We start from the raw sequence: 25,282 nt of genomic DNA on the forward strand, positions 1-25,282 counted from the left end.
ACTCACTGCTTTCCCTCCCATCTTTATTGTCGGCAAACTTGGATATGTTGCACTCTGTCCCTTCCTCCAAATCGTTATAGATTGTAAAGAGTTGGGGTCCCAGCACTGACCCCTGCGGAACACCACTAGTCACTGGTTGCCAACCCGAGAATGAACCATTTATCCCAACTCTCTGTTTTCTGTTAGATAGCCAATCTTCCACCTATGCCAGTATATTACCCCCAATCCCGTGATTTATCTTGTGCAGTAATCTTGTGTGGCACCTTGTCAAATGCCTTTTGGAAGTCCAAATACACCACATCCACTGGTTCCCCTTTATCCACCCTGTTTGTTACATCCTCAAAGAATTCGAGCAAATTTGTCAAACATGACTTCCCCTTCATAAAACCATGCTGACTCTGTCCGATTAAATTATGCTTATCCAAATGTCCTGTTACTGCTTCCTTAATAATGGACTCCAACATTTTACCAACCACTGATGTTAGGCTAACTGGTCTATAGTTTCCAGCCTTTTGTCTACTTCCCTTTTTAAGTTTTCCAATCTGCTGGGACCTTTCCTCAATCCAGGGAGTTCTGGAAAATTACCACCAATGGATCCGCAATCCCCACCGCCACTTCTCTCAAGACCCTAGGATGTAAGCCATCAGGTCCAGGGGATTTATCTGCCTTTAGTCCCATTATCTTACCGAGTACCACCTCCTTAGTGATTTTAATCGTGTTTAGCTCCTCCCCCCCTATAGCCCCCTGTTTGTCCAGTGTTGGATATTTTTAGTGTCCTCTACTGTAAAGACTGATACAAAATATTTGTTCAGCGTTTTTGCCATCTCCATGTTCCCCATCACTAATTTCCCGGTCTCGTCCTCTAAGGGACCAACATTCACTTTAGCCACCCTTTTTCTTTTTATATAACTGTAGAAACTCTTGCTATCTGTTTTTATATTTTTTGCTAGTTTACTTTCATAATCTATCTTCCCTTTCTTAATTAATCTTTTAGTTATTCTTGCTGGCTTTTAAATGCTTCCCAATCTTCTATCCTCCCACTAGATTTGGCTACTTTATATGACCTTGTTTTCAGTCGGATACTATCCTTTATTACTTTACTTAGCCACGGATGGCCGTCATTTCTTTTACGCCCCTTTTTCCTCAGTGGAATATATTTTTCTTGAAAGTTGTGAAATATCTCCTTGAATGTACACCACTACTCATGTACCGTCTTACACCTTAATCTATTTTCCCAGTCCACTTTAGTCAACTCTGCTCTCATACCTTCATAGTCTCCTTTGTTTAAGCTTAGTACGCTGGTTTGAGATCCAACTCTCTCACCCTCCAACTGAATTTGGAATTCAACCATGTTATGGTCACTCATTCCAAGGGGATCCTTTACTAGGACATATTTTATTAATCCTGTCTCATTACACAGGACCAGATCCAAGATTGCCTGTCCCCTGGTTGGTTCAGTAACATACTGCTCAAGGAACCCATCCTCAAGGAACCCATCCCTAATGCACTCTATGAACTCTTCCTCAAGGCTGCCCGGCCCAATTTGATTTGTCCAATCAATATGAAAGTTAAAATCCCCCATTATTATAGCTGTTCCTTTATTACAAGCCCCAACTATTTCCTGATTTATACTCCGACCAACAGAGTTGCAACTGTTAGGAGGCCTATACACTACGCCCACTAGTGACTTTTTCCCCTTATTATTCCTCATCTCCACCCAAACTGTTTCACTATCCTGATCCTTTGACCCAATATCATTTCTCACTATTGCAGTGATTCCATCCTTTATTAACATAGCCACCCCACCTCCCTTTCCTTTCGGTCTGTCCTTCCTAATTGTCAAATACCCCTGGATGTTTAGTTCCCAGTCATGGTCACCTTGCAGCCATGTTTCTGCAATGGCCACCAGATCATACCCATGTGTAGTTATTTGTACTATCAACTCGTCTATTTTGTTACGAATGCTGCATGCATTCAGATAAAGAACTTTTAAATATGTTTTGTGACAATTTATTCCTGCTTTTACCCCCTTTACTACTTTACCTTTATCTTTATATACATTGTGTCCCTTCCTGACACGCTCTGGTTTTTAATTCCCCCACTGCTACCTTGCTCTATTGCCTTCTCCGCTGGCATTTTTATTTTTTGCGCTCTTGAAATCTCCCTCCCACTAATTAGTTTAAAGCCCTCTCTACAGCCAGGATTCTAGTCCCAGCACTGGCCAAGTGAAGTCCGTCCCAACGGAACAGCTCTCTCCTGTCCCAGTACTGGTGCCAGTGTCCCAAGAAGCAAAACCCATTTCTCCCACACCAGTCTTTGAGCCACGCATTTAACTCTCTGATTTTATTTACCCTAGCCAAATTTGCTCGTGGCTCAGGTAGTAATCCAGAAATTACTACCCTTGTGGTTCTGTTTTTTAATTTGGCCCCTAGCTGCTCATACTCCCTCAGCAGAACCTCTTTCCTTGTCCTATCGAGGTCGTTGGTACCAACATGGACCACGACAACTGGATCCTCCCACTCCAAGTTTCTCTCCAGCCCAGAGGAGATGTCCTTAACCTTGGCACCGGGCAGGCAACACAGCCTTCGGGACTCTCGCTCTCGGCTGCAAAGAACACTATCTATCCCCCTAATGATACTATCCCCTACCACTACATTTCTTTTTACTCCCCCCACTTGAATGGCCCCTCGTTCCACGGTGCTGTGGCCAGGTTGCTCATCCTCCCTGCAGTCCCCGTTCCCGTCCCCACAGGGAGTAAGAGCCTCAAACCTGTTGGACAAGAGCAAGGGCTGCGGCTCCTCCAACACTACCTCCTGGATCCCCGTACCTGCCTCACTCATAGTCACACCCTCCTGTCCCTGACCACTTGGACCTGGCACTTGAACATTTAAGCCACTTTCCATTTCCACCTCTTGCCCCATCTTCAAAGGCCTCCTTCTAAAATTGCACAGAAACAGGCTGTTGGGCCCACCAAGTTAGTGTTGGTGTTTATCCTCCACATGAGCAGTATCCTGATCCCATGTGCCCACCCTGTTCCCATCACTTCACCCCCTTTTCCTTCAACCACCTAACTTAACCTATTCTTAAAAGGTGTCATGGTCTCTGTTTCACTCACTAACTCCACTAACCTACGTGCAGTCTCTGACCTAACTCTCTTGCATTTAGTCTTATGACACCTCATTCTCAAACCCTACCTCTTCCATCTGGCTTTTGGTCATCATCCCTAATCCTCTCCCTCTATTTCTTGGTCTCTGTCTTTATAGAGGTATGGGATGTGTTATTATGTTAAAGACTCTATATAGGTGCATATAGCTGTTGCTACCCCACACTATCTTGCTATTGAAAGCGACGAGTCCGCCATCATAGGAACCGGAGTAGGCCCTTTAGCCCCTCGAGCCTGTTCCGCCATTCAATGAGATCATGGCTGATCTGCGGCCCAACTCCATATTCCCACCTTAACCAAAGGTATTAAGGGATATGAGGTAAACAAAAATCTCAGACTTAAAATTAACAATTGATCGAGCATCAATTGCAGTTTACGGAGGATAGTTCCAAACTTCTACCACCCTGTGTGTGCAGAAGTGTTTCCTTAATTCACTCCTGAAAGGTCTGGCTCTAATTTTTAGACTGTGCCCCCTACTTCTAGAATCCCCAACCAGCAGAAATCGTTTCTCTCTATCTACCCTATCTGTTCTCTTTAATATCTTGAAAACTTCCATCAAAATCACCCTTAACCTTCTAAATTCCAGGGAATACAACCCTAGTTTATTAATCTCTCCTCGTAACTTAACCCCTGGAGTCCAGGTATCATTCTGGTAAACCTACGCTGCACTCCATCCAAGGCCAATATATCCTTCCTATGGTGCGGTTCCCAGAGCTGCTCACTGTACTCCAGGTGTGGTCTGACCAGGGCTTTGTATAGCTGCAGCATACCTTCTACCCCCTTGTATTTTAATCCTTTAGATATAAGAAGCCAGCATTCCATTCGCTTTTTTGATTATTTTCTGTACATGTTCATGACATTTTAATGATCTATGTACCTGGACCCCCATGTCTCTTTGGACCTCCACTGTTTTTAGCTTTTAACCATTTAGCTAGTACCCTGTTCTATTCTTTTTAGGTCCAAAGTGATGACCACACATTTGCCTACATTGATATCCATTTGCAAAAGTTTTGCCCTTTCACTAAACCTATCAATATCTCTGTAATTTTATGCTTTCATCTACACTGCCTACAATGCTGCCTATCTTTGGCTCATCGGCAAATTTGGATATGTGGCTTTCTATCCCATCATCTAAGTTGTTAATAAATAGTGAATAGTTCAGGCCCCAACACAGATCACTGCGGGACACCACTAGTCACATCCTGCCAATTTGAGTACCTACCCATTATCCCGGCTGGCTGTCTCCTGCCGCTCAGCCAGTTTCCAAACCAGGTCAATAATTTGCCTTCAATTCCATGGGCTTAGTCAACAGTCTCTTATGTGGGACTTTATCAAATGCCTTCTGGAAGTCCATATAAATAACATCCATAGACATTCCCCTCTCCACTACTTTAGGAACCTCTTCAAAAAATTCAATCAGGTTTGTCAGGCATGACGTAGCTTTTACAAATCCAGCTGGCTATCTGTTAGCTGAAAATTTTCAAGGTGTTCAGTCACCCTATTCTTAATTATAGACTCTAGTAATTTCCCAGACAACAGATGTCAGGCTAACTGGTCTATAATTCCCTCGTTTCCCTCTCACCATTTTTAAATAGTGGAGTGACCATGCACAATTTTCCAATATACAGTAAAAGGAACAGTTCCTGAATCGAGAGAACTTTGGAAGATTATAGTTAAGGCATCTGCAATGTGCTCACCTACTTCCTTTAAAACCCTGAGATAGAAACCATCTGGTCCTGGGGATTTGTTACTCTTTAGTGCCATTATTTTCTTCATTACTGTTATTTTGCTTATGTTAATTTTATTGAGTCCCTGTCCCTGATTCAATATTAGTTCCTTGGGATTTCTGGCATGCTATCCTCTTCCTTTACTGTAAATACTGACGCTGTGGCGGTTCCACCGGGTGTCCCTTACACATATAATGTATATAATTCACTTTAACCTAACTGTACGTGTATTACTTACCTGTTTGGGCCATTGCCCCTTTAACTTACCTGTGGGGGCCGTTGCCCCTTTAAGACGCACCCTAGCGCGCTGACGTCACGTTGCGTGACGTACGTGCGGCAGCCGCTGGCCCGACTCTGCTTTCCAGGGCGGCCGCCGGCACAGCCCGGTCTACCGCGACTTCGGCCGCTAGACATAAGCGACGCAATCCCCCGCTCGGCCTCCAGCTCCCGCTATCGCGGTCGCGACTTCGGCCTCAACGGCCAGCCTACGCACCGGGTGAACACGCCGACGTATCGGCGCGGGTCACGTGACCGCCCCAAGCGCGGGCCAACGCGCTAACGTCAGGACGTGGTCACATCACACCCGAAGAGCGGGAAAACGCGACCGAGCGTGAGGACGTCATCACGCTCTCCCGAGGACTACGGACTCGGTCCTCGTGGAGTCCCCGTCGGGGTAAGACCTATCTCGCATTGCTCTTGTGTAAAGCCAGCTTACTTGTTGTATTTCGTCAGTTCCAGTTAATAAACAACTTAGTGATTATTCATCCGAACTCGAACTAAATTATTTAGTAGGCATTCGTCCAGAGGGGTCAACACGAATACCTACAATTAGTGACCCCGAGACCGTGAACGTTTTTCACGGCCGAAGCGCAGCCAACAACACCTCCAACGATGTGAGTACGGGCGCTCATCAATTCCTACACTACAATTGATGACCCCGTATCCGTGAACGGTTTTCACGGAAGATACGCGCAACCTGAACCTCGTCTCCTCAGACGACAACCGACGAACAAACGACTCCGTGGACGGTTTTCACGGAGGAAGCACACAGCCTGAACCTGGCGACCCCGTCTTTGCGAATGTATTCGCATGGGAAGTGCAGCCTGGAGGTGATCTCGTTTTTCACGGACAAAACAAACACACAGCTGGACCTCGATTTTTGTGAACGTTTTTCACAAAGGAAGCACGCCATGTCAGCACCAGCCGTTTCGCTATCGCTGCCGCACTTCAGGGAGAAACAACCGCCCTCGTGCTTGGTACAGGTAGAAGTCCAGTTCGCCGGGAGCAGCGACGGAGGGCAGACCACGCATTTGTTTCCCGTCCCCGTAGTCGATTTTTCTACCGCCACGTGGGTCGTCCGCCTCTACGTCCAACGCAACAGCAAATATAAATCTCTCCAAGCACGTGGTACAGCACATTCGGGCCCACAAGATCGGAGCGCGCCCGGCGGGGATACCACGAGAACTCACCCTCGCGAACCACGAGGACGCACTCCGCGCGCAACGCGAGGACCCATCCCTCGCAAGCCACGAGGCTCCACCCCTCGTGCAACATGAAGACTCGTTCCCCGCCAACGACGCACCAGCCCGTCGGCCTGCTGCTTGTGTTACCTATCATACTTGCTGGCGAGTAAGAGAAGCGTGCCGCCTTCTCGGCAGTAGTTTCACTAAGTCAACAACAACAAGCAGCGTTGCCGCCCTTCCGGCAGTTTCCCCCCACCGAAAACGACGCCGACCCGGTCTGTCCCACCCTTTCTCTGGTCCATCAGCACAAGGGTCCGGAGGCGATTCCTCTCCATAGAGCACGCGCTAGAAACAGGCTTTAAGCTACAGCAGGTCGAAAGCCTGCACTCTGATTTTCACGACCGGACAAGCGCCGAAGATTAGCCTTCCTACTGGAACATTGACAGAAAACCTTCCGAAAGCAGGTTACTATTACTTCTTCTGTTCCATTGCTGATATCAAGCCTTGTAATATCCATAGGTTCTGCAAAACTGCGTTTACTGGCTATAAACAAGGCTTTCGAAACCAAAGAGAGCACCGCTCTCCTGAAGATTGAGGGGGTTTATTGCCGCGAAGAAACGGAATTTTACCTGGGCACGAGAGGTGCCTACGTCTACAAAGCAAAGAACAGCACTGTCACTCCTGGTGGTAAACCACACAAGACTTGTGCTCATTGAAGCAGTGGCATGGTCCGTGCCATGTCCAGCAGTAACCTGCCTACCAGGGCTATAGGATTCGTGCGAAGCTGTACCCATCAAGGATTTGAAGCACAGCTGCATGTCAATTGACAAGAAATAGCAAATTTTTCCCAGTCGACCTGGTTAACTTCCAGTTCTTTTAGCCCAGTCCTCAGCAGACAAGTCGAGCAAGAGTCAGACACGGAGCTCAACATGCACACCCCCTTGCTCAACCGCTTCCTCAACGTTGCTGCCTCACCAGCTATTGGTTTCAACCACTTTGGTAGGGGCAATCGAGGGGTAAAATTGTTGCGTAACCGTGTGGACAGTGACTTTTCCAATTGCCTTCCTCATGTAGAACTCGATTCGGTCACTCCCATCAGTGATGAGGATTCGAAAAAAAATGCAGCTCAACGCAGGCCAGTGAACCTTTTAGTTCTACTATCATCCTAAAAGCTCCTCCCCACTTCGAAGCATCTGAAATTCAAAAACGACTAAGGCTTCAATCAACATGCTCTGATTTGCAGCGCCATACATTGCATGGGAATATCCAACTCTAAAGTCTGTCCGTGAATTGATTTACAAACATGGTTTCGACAGATCCAACATCAGCGCATCGCCTTCACGGCCAATGCCCTGATTGCAAAGCAGCTTGGAAAGTATGGCATAATTTGTGTTGGCGATCTGATCCATGGGATCTACACAGTCGGCAAGAACTTCAACATGGCCAACAATGTCTTGTGGCCCTTCACACTGTCCTTGCCACGTGGTGGCATGAACAGAAAGACAACACCTTTTGTTGAGGGTGGTGCTGCTGGTAACAGAAAAGACCAAATCAACAGAATGATCAGAGCTAGGAACTAAGGGCCTGCCCGTCTCCAGCTCAGACAGCACCCGACGCCATCCTAGCCCGTTACATGCCGATGCTGTTTTTCAGCCACTCGCTCGCTGCGGCCGCCCATTCCCCCTTAACAAACGTAAACATCTACTTACGCAGCGAACATCGAGGACGGGTCCAACGGACAGCCCACGGCCGCGAGCGGCCACGTGAAAGTTGCAGTCCGCACCGAGCACTGCTCTGCGTAGCAACGGCTCACTATCCGTTGTGCGATCGTAATGCCACTATGGTACGCACCGTCCTGTGCGTGCCAGGCTCCCAACGATTACGCTTACCTGTCGGCGAGTTCACCAACCTCGCCCGTAATGTCCTTCTGGATCGCCCGGTTGGCTTTCCTGCAGAGTTCGTCAGAACAAGGACTTCTACCATCAACAAAGCGATCGCCCGCGTCCGCCCGACCTGCCAGTCACTGACACGGCCTGCTGTTTCGCACGTTTCCACGGTCCTTCGCCTGACGAATACGTTTTATTCGCCATGACGTGCGTAAGGATCCGCTGACGACCAGCATCTTCAGACTTCGCCTGCCAAGTCGAGTCAGTACGCTCGCCGAGACCACCGGCTCGTCAGCCCATCTTTGGACTTTCGTTAAAGCGAATTCTGGGGGGGGGGGGGGGGGGGGGGGGCGCATGTGGCGGTTCCACCGTGTGTCCTTACACATATAAATGTAGATAATTCACTTTAACCTAACTATGTGTATTACTTACCTGTTTGGGCCAGTGCCCCTTTAACTTACCTGTGGGGGCCGTTGCCCTTTTAAAACGCACCCTAGCGCGCCGACGTCACGTCACGCATTACGTACACGCGGCAGCCGCCGGCCCGACTCGGCTTTCCAGGGCGGCCACCGGCACAGCCCGGCCTACCGCGACTTCGGCCGCATCGGCCGGCAGACATAAGCGACGCGATCCCCCGCTCGGCCTCCAGCTCCCGCGACTTCGGCCTCAACGGCCAGCCTACGCACCGGGTGAACGCGCCGACGTATCGGCGCGGGTCACGTGGCCGCCCCAAGCGCGGGCCAACGCGCTGTCAGGACGCGGTCACGTGACACCCGAAGAGCGGGAAAACGCGACCGAGCGTGATGACGTCATCACGCTCTCCCGAGGACTACGGACTCAGTCCTCGTGGAGTCCCCGTCGGGGTAAGACCTATCTCGCATTGCTCCTGTGTAAAGCCAGCTTACTTGTTGTATTTCGTCAGTTCCAGTTAATAAACTTAGTGATTATTCATCCGAACTCGAACTAAATTATTTAGTAGGCATTCGTCCCGAGGTCAACACGAATACCTACAACGCAAAGTAATTATTCAACATGTCCGCCATTTCACCGTTATCAGTTTTCAAGGGGACAACATTGCTCCTAACTACACCCTTTTCCCCCCAATATAATTGTAAACAGTGTGTTGATTGATATCCCTTGCAAGTTTCTTTTTGTAGCTGTTTGTCACCCTTTGCTGTTCTTTGTACCTTTCCCATTCGCCAGGATCTGCGCCTTTTTTTTTGCATTTTTGTATGCTTTTTCTTTTGTCTCTTGCCTCTTTATAGTCATCCAAGGCTTTTTTTTGGCAAGTAGGGGTATAAACTGGTTCAGTATCACAAATTCTTTTTTGAACACCTCCCACTGATCTTGTTGTTTTACCCATTAACAGATTTGCCCAATTTACTGTGAACAGTCTCTGCCTCATCGCATTGAAGTCAGCCTTACCTGAATCTAGAATCTTAGTAGCTGTTTCGTGTTTTTCTCTTTCAAACACTACGTTGAACTCGATCATGTTCTGATCGCTATTAGATAAATGTTTACACACCGTTAGGCTGTTAACTAAACCACTTCCAGGTCCTTTCCTAACCTCCCAGTGTGATGCACCCCAAACAAAATTGCCTGCAGTACGCTAACAGTATCCATGTTCGGAATGGTACAGTGGGGCCAACATACTGAGCATGTTGCAGTAGCACTACTTGTGCAGTGTGCTACACAAACTTGTGCTCAGTGTTGCCTACGAGTTTGATATACAGTGGCCTCAATGTACCCTTTTTCGTGCAGAGCAATAGTGGCACTATGTGCGCAGTGGCATTATCTCCAGAGATTGGTGAGTGACGAGCTCTGTGCAGTAGCACTACGTTGGAAAGGGGTGCGGGACTATTTGTGCAAAGTGGCACAACTGCAAGAAGTGGCATTATTTGTAACGAGAGTAGGGCAGGGAGGGGAGCCATGTACAGGGAGAGGAGCGACAGCTATGGGGAACTGGTGCCTTTTAAAAAAAAATTCATTCACAGAATGTAGGCATCGCTGACAAGGCCAGCATTTATTGCCCATTCCTAATTGCCCTCAAGGTGGTGGTGGTGGTGAGCCACCTTCCTAAACCGCTGCAGTCCGTGTGGTGATGGTACTCTCAACAGTGCAGTTAGGTAGAGTTCCAGGATTTTGACCCAGCGACAATGAAGGAACAGCAATACATTTCCAAGTCAGGATGGTGTGAGACTTGGAGGCGGTGGTGTTCTTATGTGCTTGCTGCCCTTGTCCTTCTAGGTGGTAGAGGTCGCGGGTTTGGGAGGTGCTGTCGAAGAAGCCTCGCGAGTTGCTGCATTGTATCTTGTAGATGGTACAGTGTGACCATAGTGCGCAGGTGGTGGAGGGAGTGAATGTTTAAGGTGGTGGATGGGGTGCTGATCAAGCAGGCTGCTTTGTCATGGATGGTGTCGAGCTTCTTGAGTGTTGTATGGATGAGTGCAGCTGCAACAAGTGGAGAGTATTCCATCGCGCTCCTGACTTGTATCTTGTAGATGGTGGAAAGGCTGTAGCAGTTATGGAGCCTTGTTATTTTCATGAGGTCTTGACTGTAAGGTTACTTGGCAGTAACTGATAGTACAAAGGATTTGCCCAACTAAGTAATGCAGGAGCAGATATATTCTGGAGCCAGTCTGTCAGCTCCGGTAGGGATTTCCAGGTGTTTTACAATGAGGTGTTTTTGCGGGTTACTGTGATTAAGCAGTGAATTGGTATCTGCCGTAAGGAGGTGGCAGCTGAAGTTGCAAGTTAGTCAGTGTGTCACCCACATTCCCCAGTAAGCGAGATCAGCAGACAAGTTGTCCTAGCCTAACAGTTTGCTGCACCAATAAGCAGTTTAGCCAGTGCAGCTTTCTGTAACATTCATTGCCTTTCAGTGAAGGTCCAAGTGTTTCTATGACATCATGATGTAGTTCAGCGAGCCCTACGTTTTCTCTTATCTTCCCTTCTCCAAATAGTTCAAATCCTCAGGCTCATGCGTGCAAGTACTCTGATTATCGGGAGGCAACAAAGGGTAATAACTTTTCACTCACAATTCTCCCTTGCATCCAATCCCGTCCTCACCCAACATCCACTGTCCAGCAAGAACCACGGAGCAGTGATCAGGAGTAGGAACCCCAGCTGATTTTTGCTCCTCCTAATGTAACACCCTTACTGTCATTCCTGTCGAGAGATCTAACGACACAGACTGGGGAGCAAGCCTTGAAGCTTCCTAGTTCATAATGGCTCAGCTACTCGCTGGATCAACTTAGAGTCGCAGGGTGGACCCTCATTTTCTCTGTAAACTGGCTTCCTCTTCTCTCCCCCATGTTATTTTCCCCATTTTTTCCTCCCTCCCCTTGTGTCTCTCCCATCTTTTTGGGTTTCTCCATCCTCATTTTGTTGCTCCTTTTCTCCCATCTTCCCAATCTTACTTTTCTGGCTGCCCTTTTCAACCTCTTCCCCCCTCCTCTTACTGAATTGTGTCCTTCAATTTCCTTCTCCTGCCACCTTTGGTTTCTTTATACAGAGTGCACCCCACACCATTTCTACTGCTCATTTTACATAATAGCACAGCTGTACACAATTAATTGGGAACAACTCTTAATGACCATGGGAAGTGGATAATCTCAGATTACTAGACTTGTGTCTTTTGACTGGAATGCCAAACACCAGCTAGAACCCGGTTTAATAATTTAGACATAGGTAACATTAATTTGTAAATCTGTCCCATTTTCAGGAAGCACTCATCTCCTGCACATTTAAAAAGACATGATGGATATCACATAAATCTTTCTCCATGCAAATTAAACTGCAGCGTCAGCCTTGGCTCAGTGGTAGCAGTCTTGCCTCGGACTCAAAGTTGTGGGCTCTAGTCCCACACCAGGACTTGAGCACATAATCAAGGCTAACCAGTGCAGTACTGAGGGAGTGCTGCACTGTGAGGTGCCATCTTTTGGAGGAGATGCCCGTCTGCCCGCCCTCTCAGATGGACATAAAAGATCCCATGGCTTTTGGAAGAGCAGGGGATGTGTCCTGATGCCCAGGGTAATGTTTATCCCTCAACCATCACAACAGATTATCTGGTCATATATCTCATTGCTATTTGTGGAACCTTGCAGTGCACAAATTGGCTGCTGGGTTTCCTACATTACAACAGTGATTACACTTTTATTAAAAAAAACAATTTAATTGGGTGTGAAGCGCTTCAGGCATCCAGAGGTCCTGAAAGTGCTATATAAGTGCAAGTTCCTTCTTTTCCATTTTTACCCGGAATCTCTTCCCTGTACCCTTTAGGACAAAGTCAACCAAAACTTTCATGAATTTAGTAAATACAAATATGCATTCATTAACTTTAAATAATTAGCCAAAAGATTGCACACTTGAGAAAATTGAAGAAAGACTTGCCACCTGGGCATGAAAAGAAACAGCTTACTTTTATCTGTTGACTGCCAAGAGTATATAACAGCCAAATCAGTGGTTAGAACCTAACACACAGAGCAGGAGACTTTGGAGATACTCCACTTTTCATTGCGTGGCACATGGATCTACATTCAGAGGGTGTCTGGGTGCGTACAGACGGATCTACATTCAGAGGGTGTCTGGGTGCGTACAGACGGATCTACATTCAGAGGGTGTCTGGGTGCGTTCAGGTGGATCTACATTCAGAGGGTGTCTGGGTGCGTACAGACGGATCTACATTCAGAGGGTGTCTGGGTGCGTACAGACAGATCTACATTCAGAGGGTGTCTGGGTGCGTACAGACAGATCTACATTCAGAGGGTGTCTGGGTGCGTACAGTCGGATCTACATTCAGAGGGTGTCTGGGTGCGTACAGACAGATCTACATTCAGAGGGTGTCTGGGTGCGTACAGACGGATCTACATTCAGAGGGTGTCTGGGTGCGTACAGACAGATCTACATTCAGAGGGTGTCTGGGTGCGTACAGACAGATCTACATTCAGAGGGTGTCTGGGTGCGTACAGACAGATCCACATTCAGAGGGTGTCTGGGTGCGTACAGACAGATCTACATTCAGAGGGTGTCTGGGTGCGTACAGACAGATCTACATTCAGAGGGTGTCTGGGTGCGTACAGACGGATCTACATTCAGAGGGTGTCTGGGTGCGTACAGACGGATCTACATTCAGAGGGTGTCTGGGTGCGTACAGACAGATCTACATTCAGAGGGTGTCTGGGTGCGTACAGACAGATCTACATTCAGAGGGTGTCTGGGTGCGTACAGACAGATCTACATTCAGAGGGTGTCTGGGTGCGTACAGACAGATCTACATTCAGAGGGTGTCTGGGTGCGTACAGACAGATCTACATTCAGAGGGTGTCTGGGTGCGTACAGACAGATCTACATTCAGAGGGTGTCTGGGTGCGTACAGACAGATCTACATTCAGAGGGTGTCTGGGTGCGTACAGACAGATCTACATTCAGGGTGTCTGGGTGCGTACAGACAGATCTACATTCAGGGTGTCTGGGTGCGTACAGACAGATCTACATTCAGGGTGTCTGGGTGCGTACAGACAGATCTACATTCAGAGGGTGTCTGGGTGCGTACAGACAGATCTACATTCAGAGGGTGTCTGGGTGCGTACAGACAGATCTACATTCAGAGGGTGTCTGGGTGCGTACAGACAGATCTACATTCAGGGTGTCTGGGTGCGTACAGACAGATCTACATTCAGGGTGTCTGGGTGCGTACAGACAGATCTACATTCAGGGTGTCTGGGTGCGTACAGACAGATCTACATTCAGAGGGTGTCTGGGTGCGTACAGACAGATCTACATTCAGAGGGTGTCTGGGTGCGTACAGACAGATCTACATTCAGAGGGTGTCTGGGTGCGTACAGACAGATCTACATTCAGAGGGTGTCTGGGTGCGTACAGACAGATCTACATTCAGGGTGTCTGGGTGCGTACAGACAGATCTACATTCAGGGTGTCTGGGTGCGTACAGACAGATCTACATTCAGGGTGTCTGGGTGCGTACAGACAGATCTACATTCAGAGGGTGTCTGGGTGCGTACAGACAGATCTACATTCAGGGTGTCTGGGTGCGTACAGACAGATCTACATTCAGGGTGTCTGGGTGCGTACAGACAGATCTACATTCAGGGTGTCTGGGTGCGTACAGACAGATCTACATTCAGGGTGTCTGGGTGCGTACAGACAGATCTACATTCAGGGTGTCTGGGTGCGTACAGACAGATCTACATTCAGGGTGTCTGGGTGCGTACAGACAGATCTACATTCAGGGTGTCTGGGTGCGTACAGACAGATCTACATTCAGGGTGTCTGGGTGCGTACAGACAGATCTACATTCAGGGTGTCTGGGTGCGTACAGACAGATCTACATTCAGGGTGTCTGGGTGCGTACAGACAGATCTACATTCAGGGTGTCTGGGTGCGTACAGACAGATCTACATTGACGTTTCTGTCCCAATTTTGTTGATAAAGTTACACTATCGTGCAATTTAAGACTGGCAATCTAAAGAAATTAGAGAAAAATAACAGTACCTTTTGGCCATCACCTGCATGGAGCCCCAGACTCAACTCATCTGATCAATTAGATGATTGACTTTCCCTTCTGAGGGTGGGTCCACTGTGGTGGGGTCATGGCCTAATAGTCTCCTGATTAGAGGGATTTTCCCTCTGCTGCTGGTGCCTATGAAAAGTACCCCGGTGTGAGAGAGCATGGATTGTAAACCAATAGCACTGTTGAAATGGGCAGCAAATTAGTGATGTTAAGTTAGAAAAAGACCAGTGTCTTTATTATTCACTGTATTTTGTTGCTGTGATAATTGTACAGAACATGCAGTTAAACCTATTCTTCATGAAACCAGCAGCATGTACTGTAGGCACCCGTCAGAAGCCAAAGGCTATCCCTGCTCCTTAGAAATAGTTAAATGATTTACACAGAAACACAGCTCTGGGACATGCATTTTACCATGATTTCAACACAAATCAAACTGTCCAGTCAAAATTCATTGACCGAAACCTACTAACCAGTGAGTCACAGGCTTCTCATCTGTCCCAATCTCATTCTGATATTGCTGTAGCAGAGTCTGTCTCAACACAGATGAGAAAAACTGCCCCATTTCCAAATACTGAGTTGTGCACTTAAAAAATCCTCTGAAAAAGGAGAATGAAATGCAGAGCAACTGTGACATCCATGGAAGGTTCAGGGATATTCTGCAATAATTGTCCCCATCACATTATTCAGCCTGTAAGATATCCTTATTTATAACTAATATTTAATGCAATAAAAACCACGACCCTATTTTTACAAAGGCCTGGGAGACGATTTTTTACTTACCCATTTTGTGACACGTTCAGCCAAAGAATACGTATGATCACATACTCAACTGAAAACAGAATGCTTTTTGCATTAGCAATACTCACTATAGATTGTTTCAAGCTAAATAGGGCGAGTGATAATTAGTTTGGCTGATAGATGTACGGTGCATGTTAGAGTTTGGTTACTCACTATGATATCATGCTGTCCAAACACAGGCATTTCCCAGAGCGACTGGTTGGTGAACTTGTTGAAGTAATATGGCCTGTTTTCTCTCCGACTCCAACACTTCGACCATCCTGCCTGAACCAGCTCATCTGAAAATAACATCACAATCAAAATTCTGCTCAGGTTTAAATAAATTTAAAAAACACACACGTTCAGTCAATGCCTCCAGATTAGTCTTGTGAAACCCGCCTTAACCATAGCTCAGTCAGAACCAAGGCAAGGCAGCTTAAGAGTATGAATACAGTGTTGCGTACAGCTCTGCGACTTGTGCCAATTGCACTGAGGGGATGAGAGACTCATCTCTCCACTAGAGAACTGATAGGGACATGTCTAATCTACTGTACCAGTCACTAATTCTGAATAAACAAACGGGATTAAAAGGTTTCTATCTCTGGTGGGAGACGGTTCTATAGAAATCCCCTTTAGCCCAAGTTTCTCTACCTTCTCATGAAGGAATCTTTATTAAAATGTGCCTGGGCAATTTAGCATTTTGTTTTTCCTCCCAGTGAAAGCTATACCCAGATAACCTTTAATCAAACACACTTTCCCACCACAAGCTCACCTCTATGTTTAACACCAATCAACTGTACAATCTTACTGACAATATATGGATGTAAAGCGTAATTCGAGAGGTTTCATTCACACAGATAGCTCTACACCAACAACAGGTTGGACAGACTACACATTTGTGTGGGATGGATGCTGCATTACAGCAAAGCTTGTAGGAATGGGAGTTTAGGAATACAGTTAAGGTACAATATCAAGCCCAAACAGTGCCCGACACCTGAAAAAGCTAACACCATACAGTATGTCCCCTTCACTGAACAGCAGCGACAGTCTGCCAAGATTCAGCAACAACATCCATTTATATTGCACCGTCAACAGAAAAAAAAACAACACCCAGCTACACCCCTTGCAGTGAGTGGATGTGGTTAATATCATGGGTTGTGTATTTGGAGAGTATCTGATGTTTTGCCATCTCCATGTAATTGGTTGGTCATTTACTGGTAACATTAAATAAATACATAAGAAGCGGGGTATGTCACCAAACTAAGTGATCAAAGTAGCACAAGTCTGTTATTTATCTGATCAGTTTTGTACCAATTTGTTGTTTATTTACAGCAATCAAATGGCTGCTTTACTGAGTGTTACAGGGCCAAGAGTCTATTACTCAGATGGATAGCTGCAGATACCCCAGGTGAGAAAAGTCATGAAGAAACACTGGCAGTGCTCCAAGCATATTCTTCGAAGCTTTTGGTAATCACTGAAAGATTGCCTGATATGCATTAAGAGGGGGAGTCCACTGCACAGAATGTAACAGTGTTACAGAAATTGGTGAAGTTATATTATGAGGTATTAGATGTTTGACAAAGTTAAATAATACATTGAGAGAAACCGAGGTGGTCTGAAACACCTTTTATCAGAAGCAGAATTAATTCACAAGGAACAGTCTTGAATACATAGTGTATAGAAATAGCAGAGGAGTCAGCACAAATGAAGGCACCTCTAAAGCCCCAAAAATGTGCGCTTTGCAGGAAGACTAACTACACCAATAAAGACTATGGCCCAATAGTCCACGTGAGTTCTCTGTGTCCTAGCCAATATTTATTCCTCACCCAACATCACAAACATATAATCCAGTCAGTTGGCTCATTGCTCAGAGAGATTTAGGTGTCCGCAGGTACAGCAAGCAATTAGGAAGGCAAATGGCATGTTGACCTTTATTGCAAGGGGGTTGGAGTACAACAAAAGGAAGACTTACTACAATTGTACAGGGCTTTGGCGAGACCGCACCTGGAATACTGTGCAGAGTTTTGGTCTCCTTATCTGAAAAAGGATATACTTGCCTTAGAGGCAGTGCAAAGGTTCACTAGATTGATTCCTGGGATGAGCAGGTTGTCCTACGAGGAGATTAAGTATAATGGGCCTATACGCTCGAGTTCAGAAGAATGAGAGGTGATCTCATTGAAACACAAGATTCTGAAGGGGATTGACAGCATAGATGTCGAGAGGTTGTTTCCCCTGGCTGTAGAGTCTAGAACTAGGGGGTATAGTCTCAGTAAAAGGGGTCGGCCATTTAAGACAGAGATGAGGAGGAATTTCTTCACTCAAGAGGGTTGTGAATCTTTGGAATTCTCTACCCCAAAGGGCTGTGGATGCTGAGACGTTGAGTATATTCAGGGCCAAGATAGACAGATTTTTGAACTCTACGGGAATCAAGGAATATGGGGATTGGACAGGAAAGTGAAGTTGAAGTTGAAGATCAGCCATGATCTTATTGAATCGAAGGGCTGTATGGCCTACTCTTGCTCCTAATTCTTGTTATGTCCTTGCTGTTTGTGGGACCTGGCTGTGCACAAGTTGGCTGCCTCCTAACAACCCATCCTAAATAGATGCACAGCAAATCATAGACGCTCCCTCTTAAACATGCACTTCGGAACATACCAGCACCCCACCTCATTGATGGCTATGCCTAGACCCCCAACAATTCATCAAAACCTCTTCTTGAACACATACTTGGACTCGCCACACGTTCTGCAACTGGACACTCCCTAAACACACCGAGACTCCACCATCCCCTAACATGCCCGCAGAGACTTCCGAACACCTTGTATTTATATAGTACCATTATGTAGGGAAAAAAAACAAAAGGTGCTTCACAGCCAATTTAATTGAGGTATAGTTACTGTTGCAATATTGGGATATTCAGCAGCCAATTTCTGCACAGCAAGGTCCCACAAATAATATGACTAATTACAGGAAACTCTCGATTTACCGGCACCTAAATAACCAGAAATCTCTGAACCGGCAAAATTCAGTAGGTGGTTCAGGTAAGTTTTACTTCGTATTAGTGGCCATTACTGGATCTGTGGCTGTGTAAACAGGGTTCCTGCACTTGTTGCTAAGCAACAGGGATGCTTGGTCTGTAGCCAGGGTTCCTGCACCTGTTGCTAAGCAACAGGGAAGCCTGGATTTGTTGCTGTGTACGGAGCTCTCGTACCTTTTACTATACCTCTCTGTAATCCGGACTTTTTGATAAACCGGCACCACGCCGGTCCCGGATTTAAAAAAGTGTTTCCTGTAACATGTTTTTGGTTGGTGATGTTGGTTGAGGGATAAATATGGGCCAGGACACCAGGAGAACTTCCCTACTCTTCAAATAATGCCATGGGAACTTATGTCCAGCCGGGAGGGCAGACGGGGCCTCCATTTAACATCTCATCCCCTCAGAGACTCAACAGTATCCCCTCCTAAACACGTGGGCAGAATCATCAACACCCCTCAGCGATTAAATAATACCGCCTAAACACGCCAACGCTTCTGTCAAAAGAGTAGTGATTTGTTGTAACTTTCAAACATCTGGGTCCTCTATTCATACAAACTATTCATTATTCACGATCAGCAAACTGCTGTCAAGAGTTGGGACCAAGTCTAAGAGTATAAATGAACTGACCACAGATGCCAAAATCACCTAACCATCTGTCCCTGCATCTCCAGGATCTGAATAGAGAATCTAGAGTTTCTGTGGCAACTTGTAAATGGTCTCTAAATATACAACTGGCCAACTATCTCTACTATAATAAAAACAGAAAATGCTGGAAATACTCAGGTCAGGCAGCATCTGTGGAGAGAAAAACAGAGTTAACATTTCAGGTCGATGACCCTTCATCAGAACACAACTATCCCTACCCTCAGTTGTCTCCAAAGATGTTAGAAATCTCTAGATACACATCCATTTACAATAGAATCATCAGACATTTACAGCACAGGAGGCCATTCGGCCCATCGTGTCTGTGCCGGCCGAAAAAAAGCTATCGAGTCTAATCCCACTTTCCAGCTCTTGGTCTGTAGCTGTGTAGGTTACGGCACTTCACATGCATAGCCAAGTACTTTTGAGTTCAATGATTGTAAGGTACCTAAACCAGTGAATATATGGAGAGATTAGAGCTACAAACAGAAATAGGGCAGAGTCGAGAATTAATCGGAGGCTCAGCTTTCACCTGGTAGATCCTGCGCCACCGGTTTGACAGACTTTGGTGATGAAGGCTGCCCCTGGTCGGATGTACTCGCCGGCTGGACGATCACTGTGGGGTCCGCTTGCAGACCGCTGTGGTTTTCACTCGCCATTTCTTTTGCATCGGTCCTGCAAACTAACATGACAAAACAACAAGAGTGACTCCACGGCATACGCGGTTCCAAGCAGCCCAGCAAACATTCGATTTAAGATGGAATTTGATTGAGCTGTTTTTGCACTTGTAAAACTTCCTTCTGTTAAATCCAAGACAATCGAGCTAATCAAACATTAATTCTATGCAATCTAAAATTAAAATACAAAGAGAAACTGTAACTATAGACGCAAGTGTTCAGCACTTTATAGTTAAAGCAATGACAACACAGGGCTTACATCCTACTATATAGTCTGAAAACTGACCAATATAAAAAGATCACTGCTGTAGATTGCCCAGCTTGGTAGCGGTGAAGAAAACTGAAAACAACTCCTAATTACTTACTTAAACGGTACAAATAAAATGTAAAATAGATCTCATGGATGCTACAGAATGCACAAAGATGGTTTTACCTGTCCAAGGCTGCAGAGCCCATTCTTTAATCTGGTTGTTGGGGTAAACTAGGAATCGTTGTTGGAAACGTAAATATTTGGAGGCAGATGTATTCGCTACGAGTGTACCTGTCGTTTTTGTGAATGGGTGTCAAAATTCCTCATTAGCGTTCTGTGATGCTTTTCATAATATATTGTATTAAATGTTAGAACATTTAGAGGGACTGCATTGATGACAGGTCAAACAGTGCTGTTCCTTGCACATGAAATTCTGCCATCAGAGAAGCAGAGTTTAAAGGCTGAACCTCTTCATGATGAGAGATCAATTGAGTCCCCACTCAATCCTGGAGGAAGGCAGGTTCCAAAGAACAATAAAGACAGCGGAAGAAGGAGAGAGAGTTTGAGACTTTTTAAATTGTAAGACTATTTTTCTACTGAGAAGACAAGTCAGGTTGACACTTTAATGGTCTTTCCCTACTGTATGAGAACAATGCCTGGTGTGCTGACTATTCACCTGCCTCGGCTATCTGTAGTTTAGATCATCCTAATGCTTGTGTGTGTGTTGTTAAATAAACCATGTAGTTTTTAGCCTGTAAAACTCTAGTCCTGTGTTTGATATTTCTGCTATTTGAAGGATATACCAACAGAAATCCTACTGCAGTTTATTGCAATTAAAGGCCATTATTAATTCTGGGCCGAGTTATCTCTGCAAGGGCAGGACTCGGGGGGAGTGTTTGTAGGTGATAAGACACTCAGTAATCAAAGTATTTACAGTTGAGAAAGTGGCAGCTCATAAAACAGTAACATACCATTGAACAACTGGTGAAGAAGCCCAATGTGGAGACATCTGAACACTACGGGCCTCGACTTTCCAGCTCCCTTTGGTTGGGGCACATCTCAAGCAGGGCAGGGCTTCCACCTGCCACAGAGGTGCACCCTTGAAATCTTCAAATACAGGAGGCAGGAGACCTGCTGAAATGGGGTGGGCTTTTGATAAAACGATTTGAACTTCCACCACAGCACTGAGAATGCAGCCTCTGTGCCACATGCTAAAGGATGAACTTTAAAAAATGTCATCCTCTTTAGCCTATGCAAAGTGATGCTCTGCGAGTGCTTGTACAGGCACTTGCTCCAAGAAACGAATCTAGCCCCTGAACACTTGAGCCCAACAGAGGTGCCTTACATCCTGCACTCAACAGACACAATCAGGGGGAATTACAAATTTCCCCAATTTGCATAGAATTAAACTACATCTGCCATACATGGGAGTACGTCCAAGAACCTTTCCACCTTTGCCCAGACCCACCAAAAACACGGCAGGGTGGCAGGTGGGAAGTCTAGACCTACATGATCAACTGCACAGTAAAGACAACTGAACTTACATCAACTATTCAATTGATCAAGTCCACAGGTTCAAGTCAAGCAAGAAAAGATGGAGCATCTCAGCAATGTAACAAATCATGTGTGAATAGAGACATGGGGATCAAATCCCAATAAAATGAAAACACAGGCATTTTAGGAAAATAAATCCTCAAGTGCATTTGATACAATATGAATATTCTAGATGGGGAAACCATTACTCAACATTTGTTGGACTAACTCAACAGCATGACAACATACATTGTTGTTATGCTATTGATCAGTTGAATAGTTGGTGTAAGTTCAGTTGTCTTTACTGTGCAGATGATCATATAGGTCTAGACTTCCCACCTGCCATGTTTTTCACTTGGGTACGAGTGATCATCGTATCATATGATTTAGATTAGCAATGGAGAGAAGGAACAATCTAGAGTGGAACTTCTAAACTGGAATAGGGCTAACGTCAATGAGATGCAAAATGATCTAGCCAGGGCAAAATGGAACCAAAGACTGACAGGAAAAACTAACGGAACAATGGGTGATCTTTCAGGAGGAGGTGTGCCAAGTACAGGCTAGGTACATTCCAACAAGAGGGAAGGGTAAGGGAACCAAAGCAAGGGCTCCTTGGATGATGAGGGAGATAGAGATGATGATGAAACCAAAAAAAGACGGTGTATGTAAACAGTAAGCGTGTAGTAAGAGGTAGGGTGGGGCCTATTAGGGACAAAGAATGCGATAGATGCTTAGAGGCACAGGGCAAGGCTAGAATACTCAATGAGTACTTTGTATTGGTGTTTGCTAAGGAGGTGGATGCTGACAAATTAATCAGTAGAAGCGGAAAGGTAGAAGCAATGGAAGGGGTGAAAATTGATACAGAATGTACTAGAAAGGCTGGGTATGCTCAAGAATGGATAAGTCGCCTGGTCCAGATGGCTTGCATCCCAAGTTGCGAAGGGAAGTGGGGGAGGAGATAGCGGAAGGGCGTGCCATAATTTTCCTTAGATGCAGGGGAGGTGACTGAGGATTAGAAAGTGGCAAATATGACACCATTGTTCAAGAAAGGGTGCAAAGACAATCCTAGTAACTACAGGCCAGTCAGTTTAACATCAGTGGTGGGTAGTTTTAGAAACAATAATCAAGGAAAAAATTAATGGGCAGTTAGAGGTTTAAGCTAATTAAAGGAGAGTCAACACGGATTTGTAAAAGGCAGATCGTGTTTGACTAAACTAATTGAATTTTTTGATGAAGTAACAGGGAGAATTGACAAAGGGAATGCAATGGATGTTGTCTAAATGGATTTTAGGAACGTGTTTGACAAAGTACCACATAGAAGGCTGGTTAACAAAATTGAGGCTCATGGAATAGGTGGGTCAGTGGCAACTTGGATAAGGAATTGGCTTAAGGACAGAAAACAGTGAGTTGTGGTAAATGGCTGTTTTTCCAGTCTGGAGGATGGCAGACAGTGGTCTTCCCCAAGGGTCAGTGCTGGGGCCACTGCTTTTTTAGACTTGGATATTGGAACAGAGTAGGATTTCTAAATTTGTCGATGACAACAAACTTGGAAGTGTGGCAAACAGTGAAGATGATACCAATTGACTGCAACAGGACATAGATAGGCTAGCAGAATGGGCAGACAAATGGCAGATGGAATTTAATACGGAGAAGTGAGGTGATGCATTTTGGCAGAAGGAACAGAGCGAGGCAATAGACACTTAATGGCACAGTTTTAGAGAGTGTGCAGGGTAGGGTTGCAAAATTCCGGGAATTTTTAAAAGAGGAAACTTTCCATGGGAATTTTCGGGAATTTTGAGTTTTTTTGCAGACTGATGGTTTTTGTCTCTGACCCTTTTGTCATCAAAATAGACATACTGTTCCATACAAATAAAAACAGGCTTTCAAAACTTTATTTAGGTTATAATTTTGAACTTTATTGAACCCCCACAAAAAAGAACCATCTAAAATAAAATAAAAAGAGCATCAGTGTGGCAAAACCACCAATGAACTCGTGTACAAACACATAACTGTCTTTAAACCAATGTTACAGCATCTATGTTCGTTTGCTGAGTGTAAACAGGCTTTCTGTAAAAGCCCTGAAACAACGCGATGACGTCATCACGTTGGTCACGTGATGCCCCGAACGGCGGGAAACGTGATGACGTCAGTGTGGGAGGTCCCGAGTTCAGACCTCGTGGAACAAGCTGCTGTATAGACCTGTTTGCTGTTGCTCCTGCATGTTTTTGTTTTGTTCACTTGTTTAATTAAATTCGGTTGATTTACTGAACTGACTCGACCTCAGTAATTCAGTTAGGAATCCGTTGATTCCTACATTGGTGACCCCGAAGCTTCACGGACGATTTTCGCGGAGGCAAGCTCGAGAACAAGATGGATGTAAATGCAGCGAGTTTGAAGCTCCCTCAATTTTGGGAACAACAGGCAGCCTCCTGGTTCGTGCAAGCGGAGGCTCAGTTCCAACTGCGAAACATAGTGCTGGATCAGCTTTATGTGGTCTCCGCACTGGACAGCTCGACGGCTTCCCGAATTATCAGCCTGCTGGAAACCCCGCCCGTGGAGAACAAGTACAAAACGCTCAAGGCGCGCCTCATGCAAGTATTCGGTCTCACGAAGGCGGAGCGCGCGCGACGCTTGCTCGCACTCCCCGGGTTAGGCGATGCTAAGCCTTCCGAGTTGATGAGCCACATGCTCACCCTCCTCGGGTCTGAGCCGCAGTGTTTTATATTTCGGGAACTGTTCCTGAGCCAGCTCCCTGAGCAAGTACAAGCAGCCCTGGCCAGGTCGACGGCTACGGACGGTGTGGCGCTCGCGGCCGAAGCCGACACCATTTACGCGGTGATGCAACAGTACTGTGCCACCTAGATGCGTCCTGCCTCCAAGAACCCCGCCTCGGCGCCTCCACAGACCGGCCTTTGCTACTACCACGCCCGGTTCGGTCAGAAAGCCAGATGCTGCCGACCCCCGTGTAAATTCGTGCCGCCGGCACCGAGAAAGCAGCAAAACCGATTGCGCGACCGGAGGGGAGACCCTGAGGTCGGTTTCGCGTCCACGCTGACAGTTGGTGATTCTGGGAAATTGTTCTACATCACCGACTCCATTTCGGGCCGGCGTTTCTTGTGCGACACGGGCGCCCAGTGCAGCATCCTCCCCGCTTCGGTCCTCGACGTCCGATCTGGGAGGCATGGTTCTCCACTACAGGTCGCCAATGGCAGCGCCATCCGTACGTACGGGAAGCGGCGGATCCGATTGTGTCTCGGCGGGCAACTTTTCCACTGGGAGTTTATAACCACCACGATACCACTGGCAATCCTCTGCGCTGACTTTTTCTGCACGCATGACCTACTGGTCGACGTACGTAATCGCCGCCTGATTCATGCCGCCTCACAGGCCCCCATTCCGTTTTCGGGTCTCCGGCACGACCCACGCGGTTGCCCGCACTGAGTCGACGCCCGACGAGTTCACCCGCCTGCTCAAGGAATTTCCGAAGCTCACTTGACCCACCTTCTCGGCGACGACCGCCAAACATGGTGTTGAACACCACATCGCGACGACCAGCCCCCCCGGTTTACGCCCGGGCTCGGCAATTAGAGGCCAG

At 46.4% G+C, this 25,282-nt stretch overlaps 1 protein-coding gene across 4 annotated transcripts in view; it reads right to left on the reverse strand.

The window, feature by feature from the left end:
• Positions 1–25,282, reverse strand: part of pcif1 (phosphorylated CTD interacting factor 1) — a 348,501-nt gene that overhangs the window by 299,956 nt on the left and 23,263 nt on the right. For all 4 annotated transcript variants that reach the window (XM_086005128.1, XM_086005129.1, XM_086005131.1 and 1 more), the window contains 2 exons: positions 19,760–19,909; positions 15,723–15,847 (listed from right to left, as the gene is read on the reverse strand). In XM_086005128.1, coding sequence (XP_085861254.1) covers positions 15,723–15,847; positions 19,760–19,886 — 252 coding nt within the window. In that variant the 5' untranslated portion in view covers positions 19,887–19,909. The remainder of the gene's footprint in view (positions 1–15,722; positions 15,848–19,759; positions 19,910–25,282) is intronic.

The sequence above is a fragment of the Somniosus microcephalus genome, chromosome 13, assembly GCF_052327205.1.
Source record: "Somniosus microcephalus isolate GS21.2 chromosome 13, FLI_Smic_1.0, whole genome shotgun sequence".
NCBI classification, from domain to species: Eukaryota; Metazoa; Chordata; class Chondrichthyes; order Squaliformes; family Somniosidae; genus Somniosus; species Somniosus microcephalus.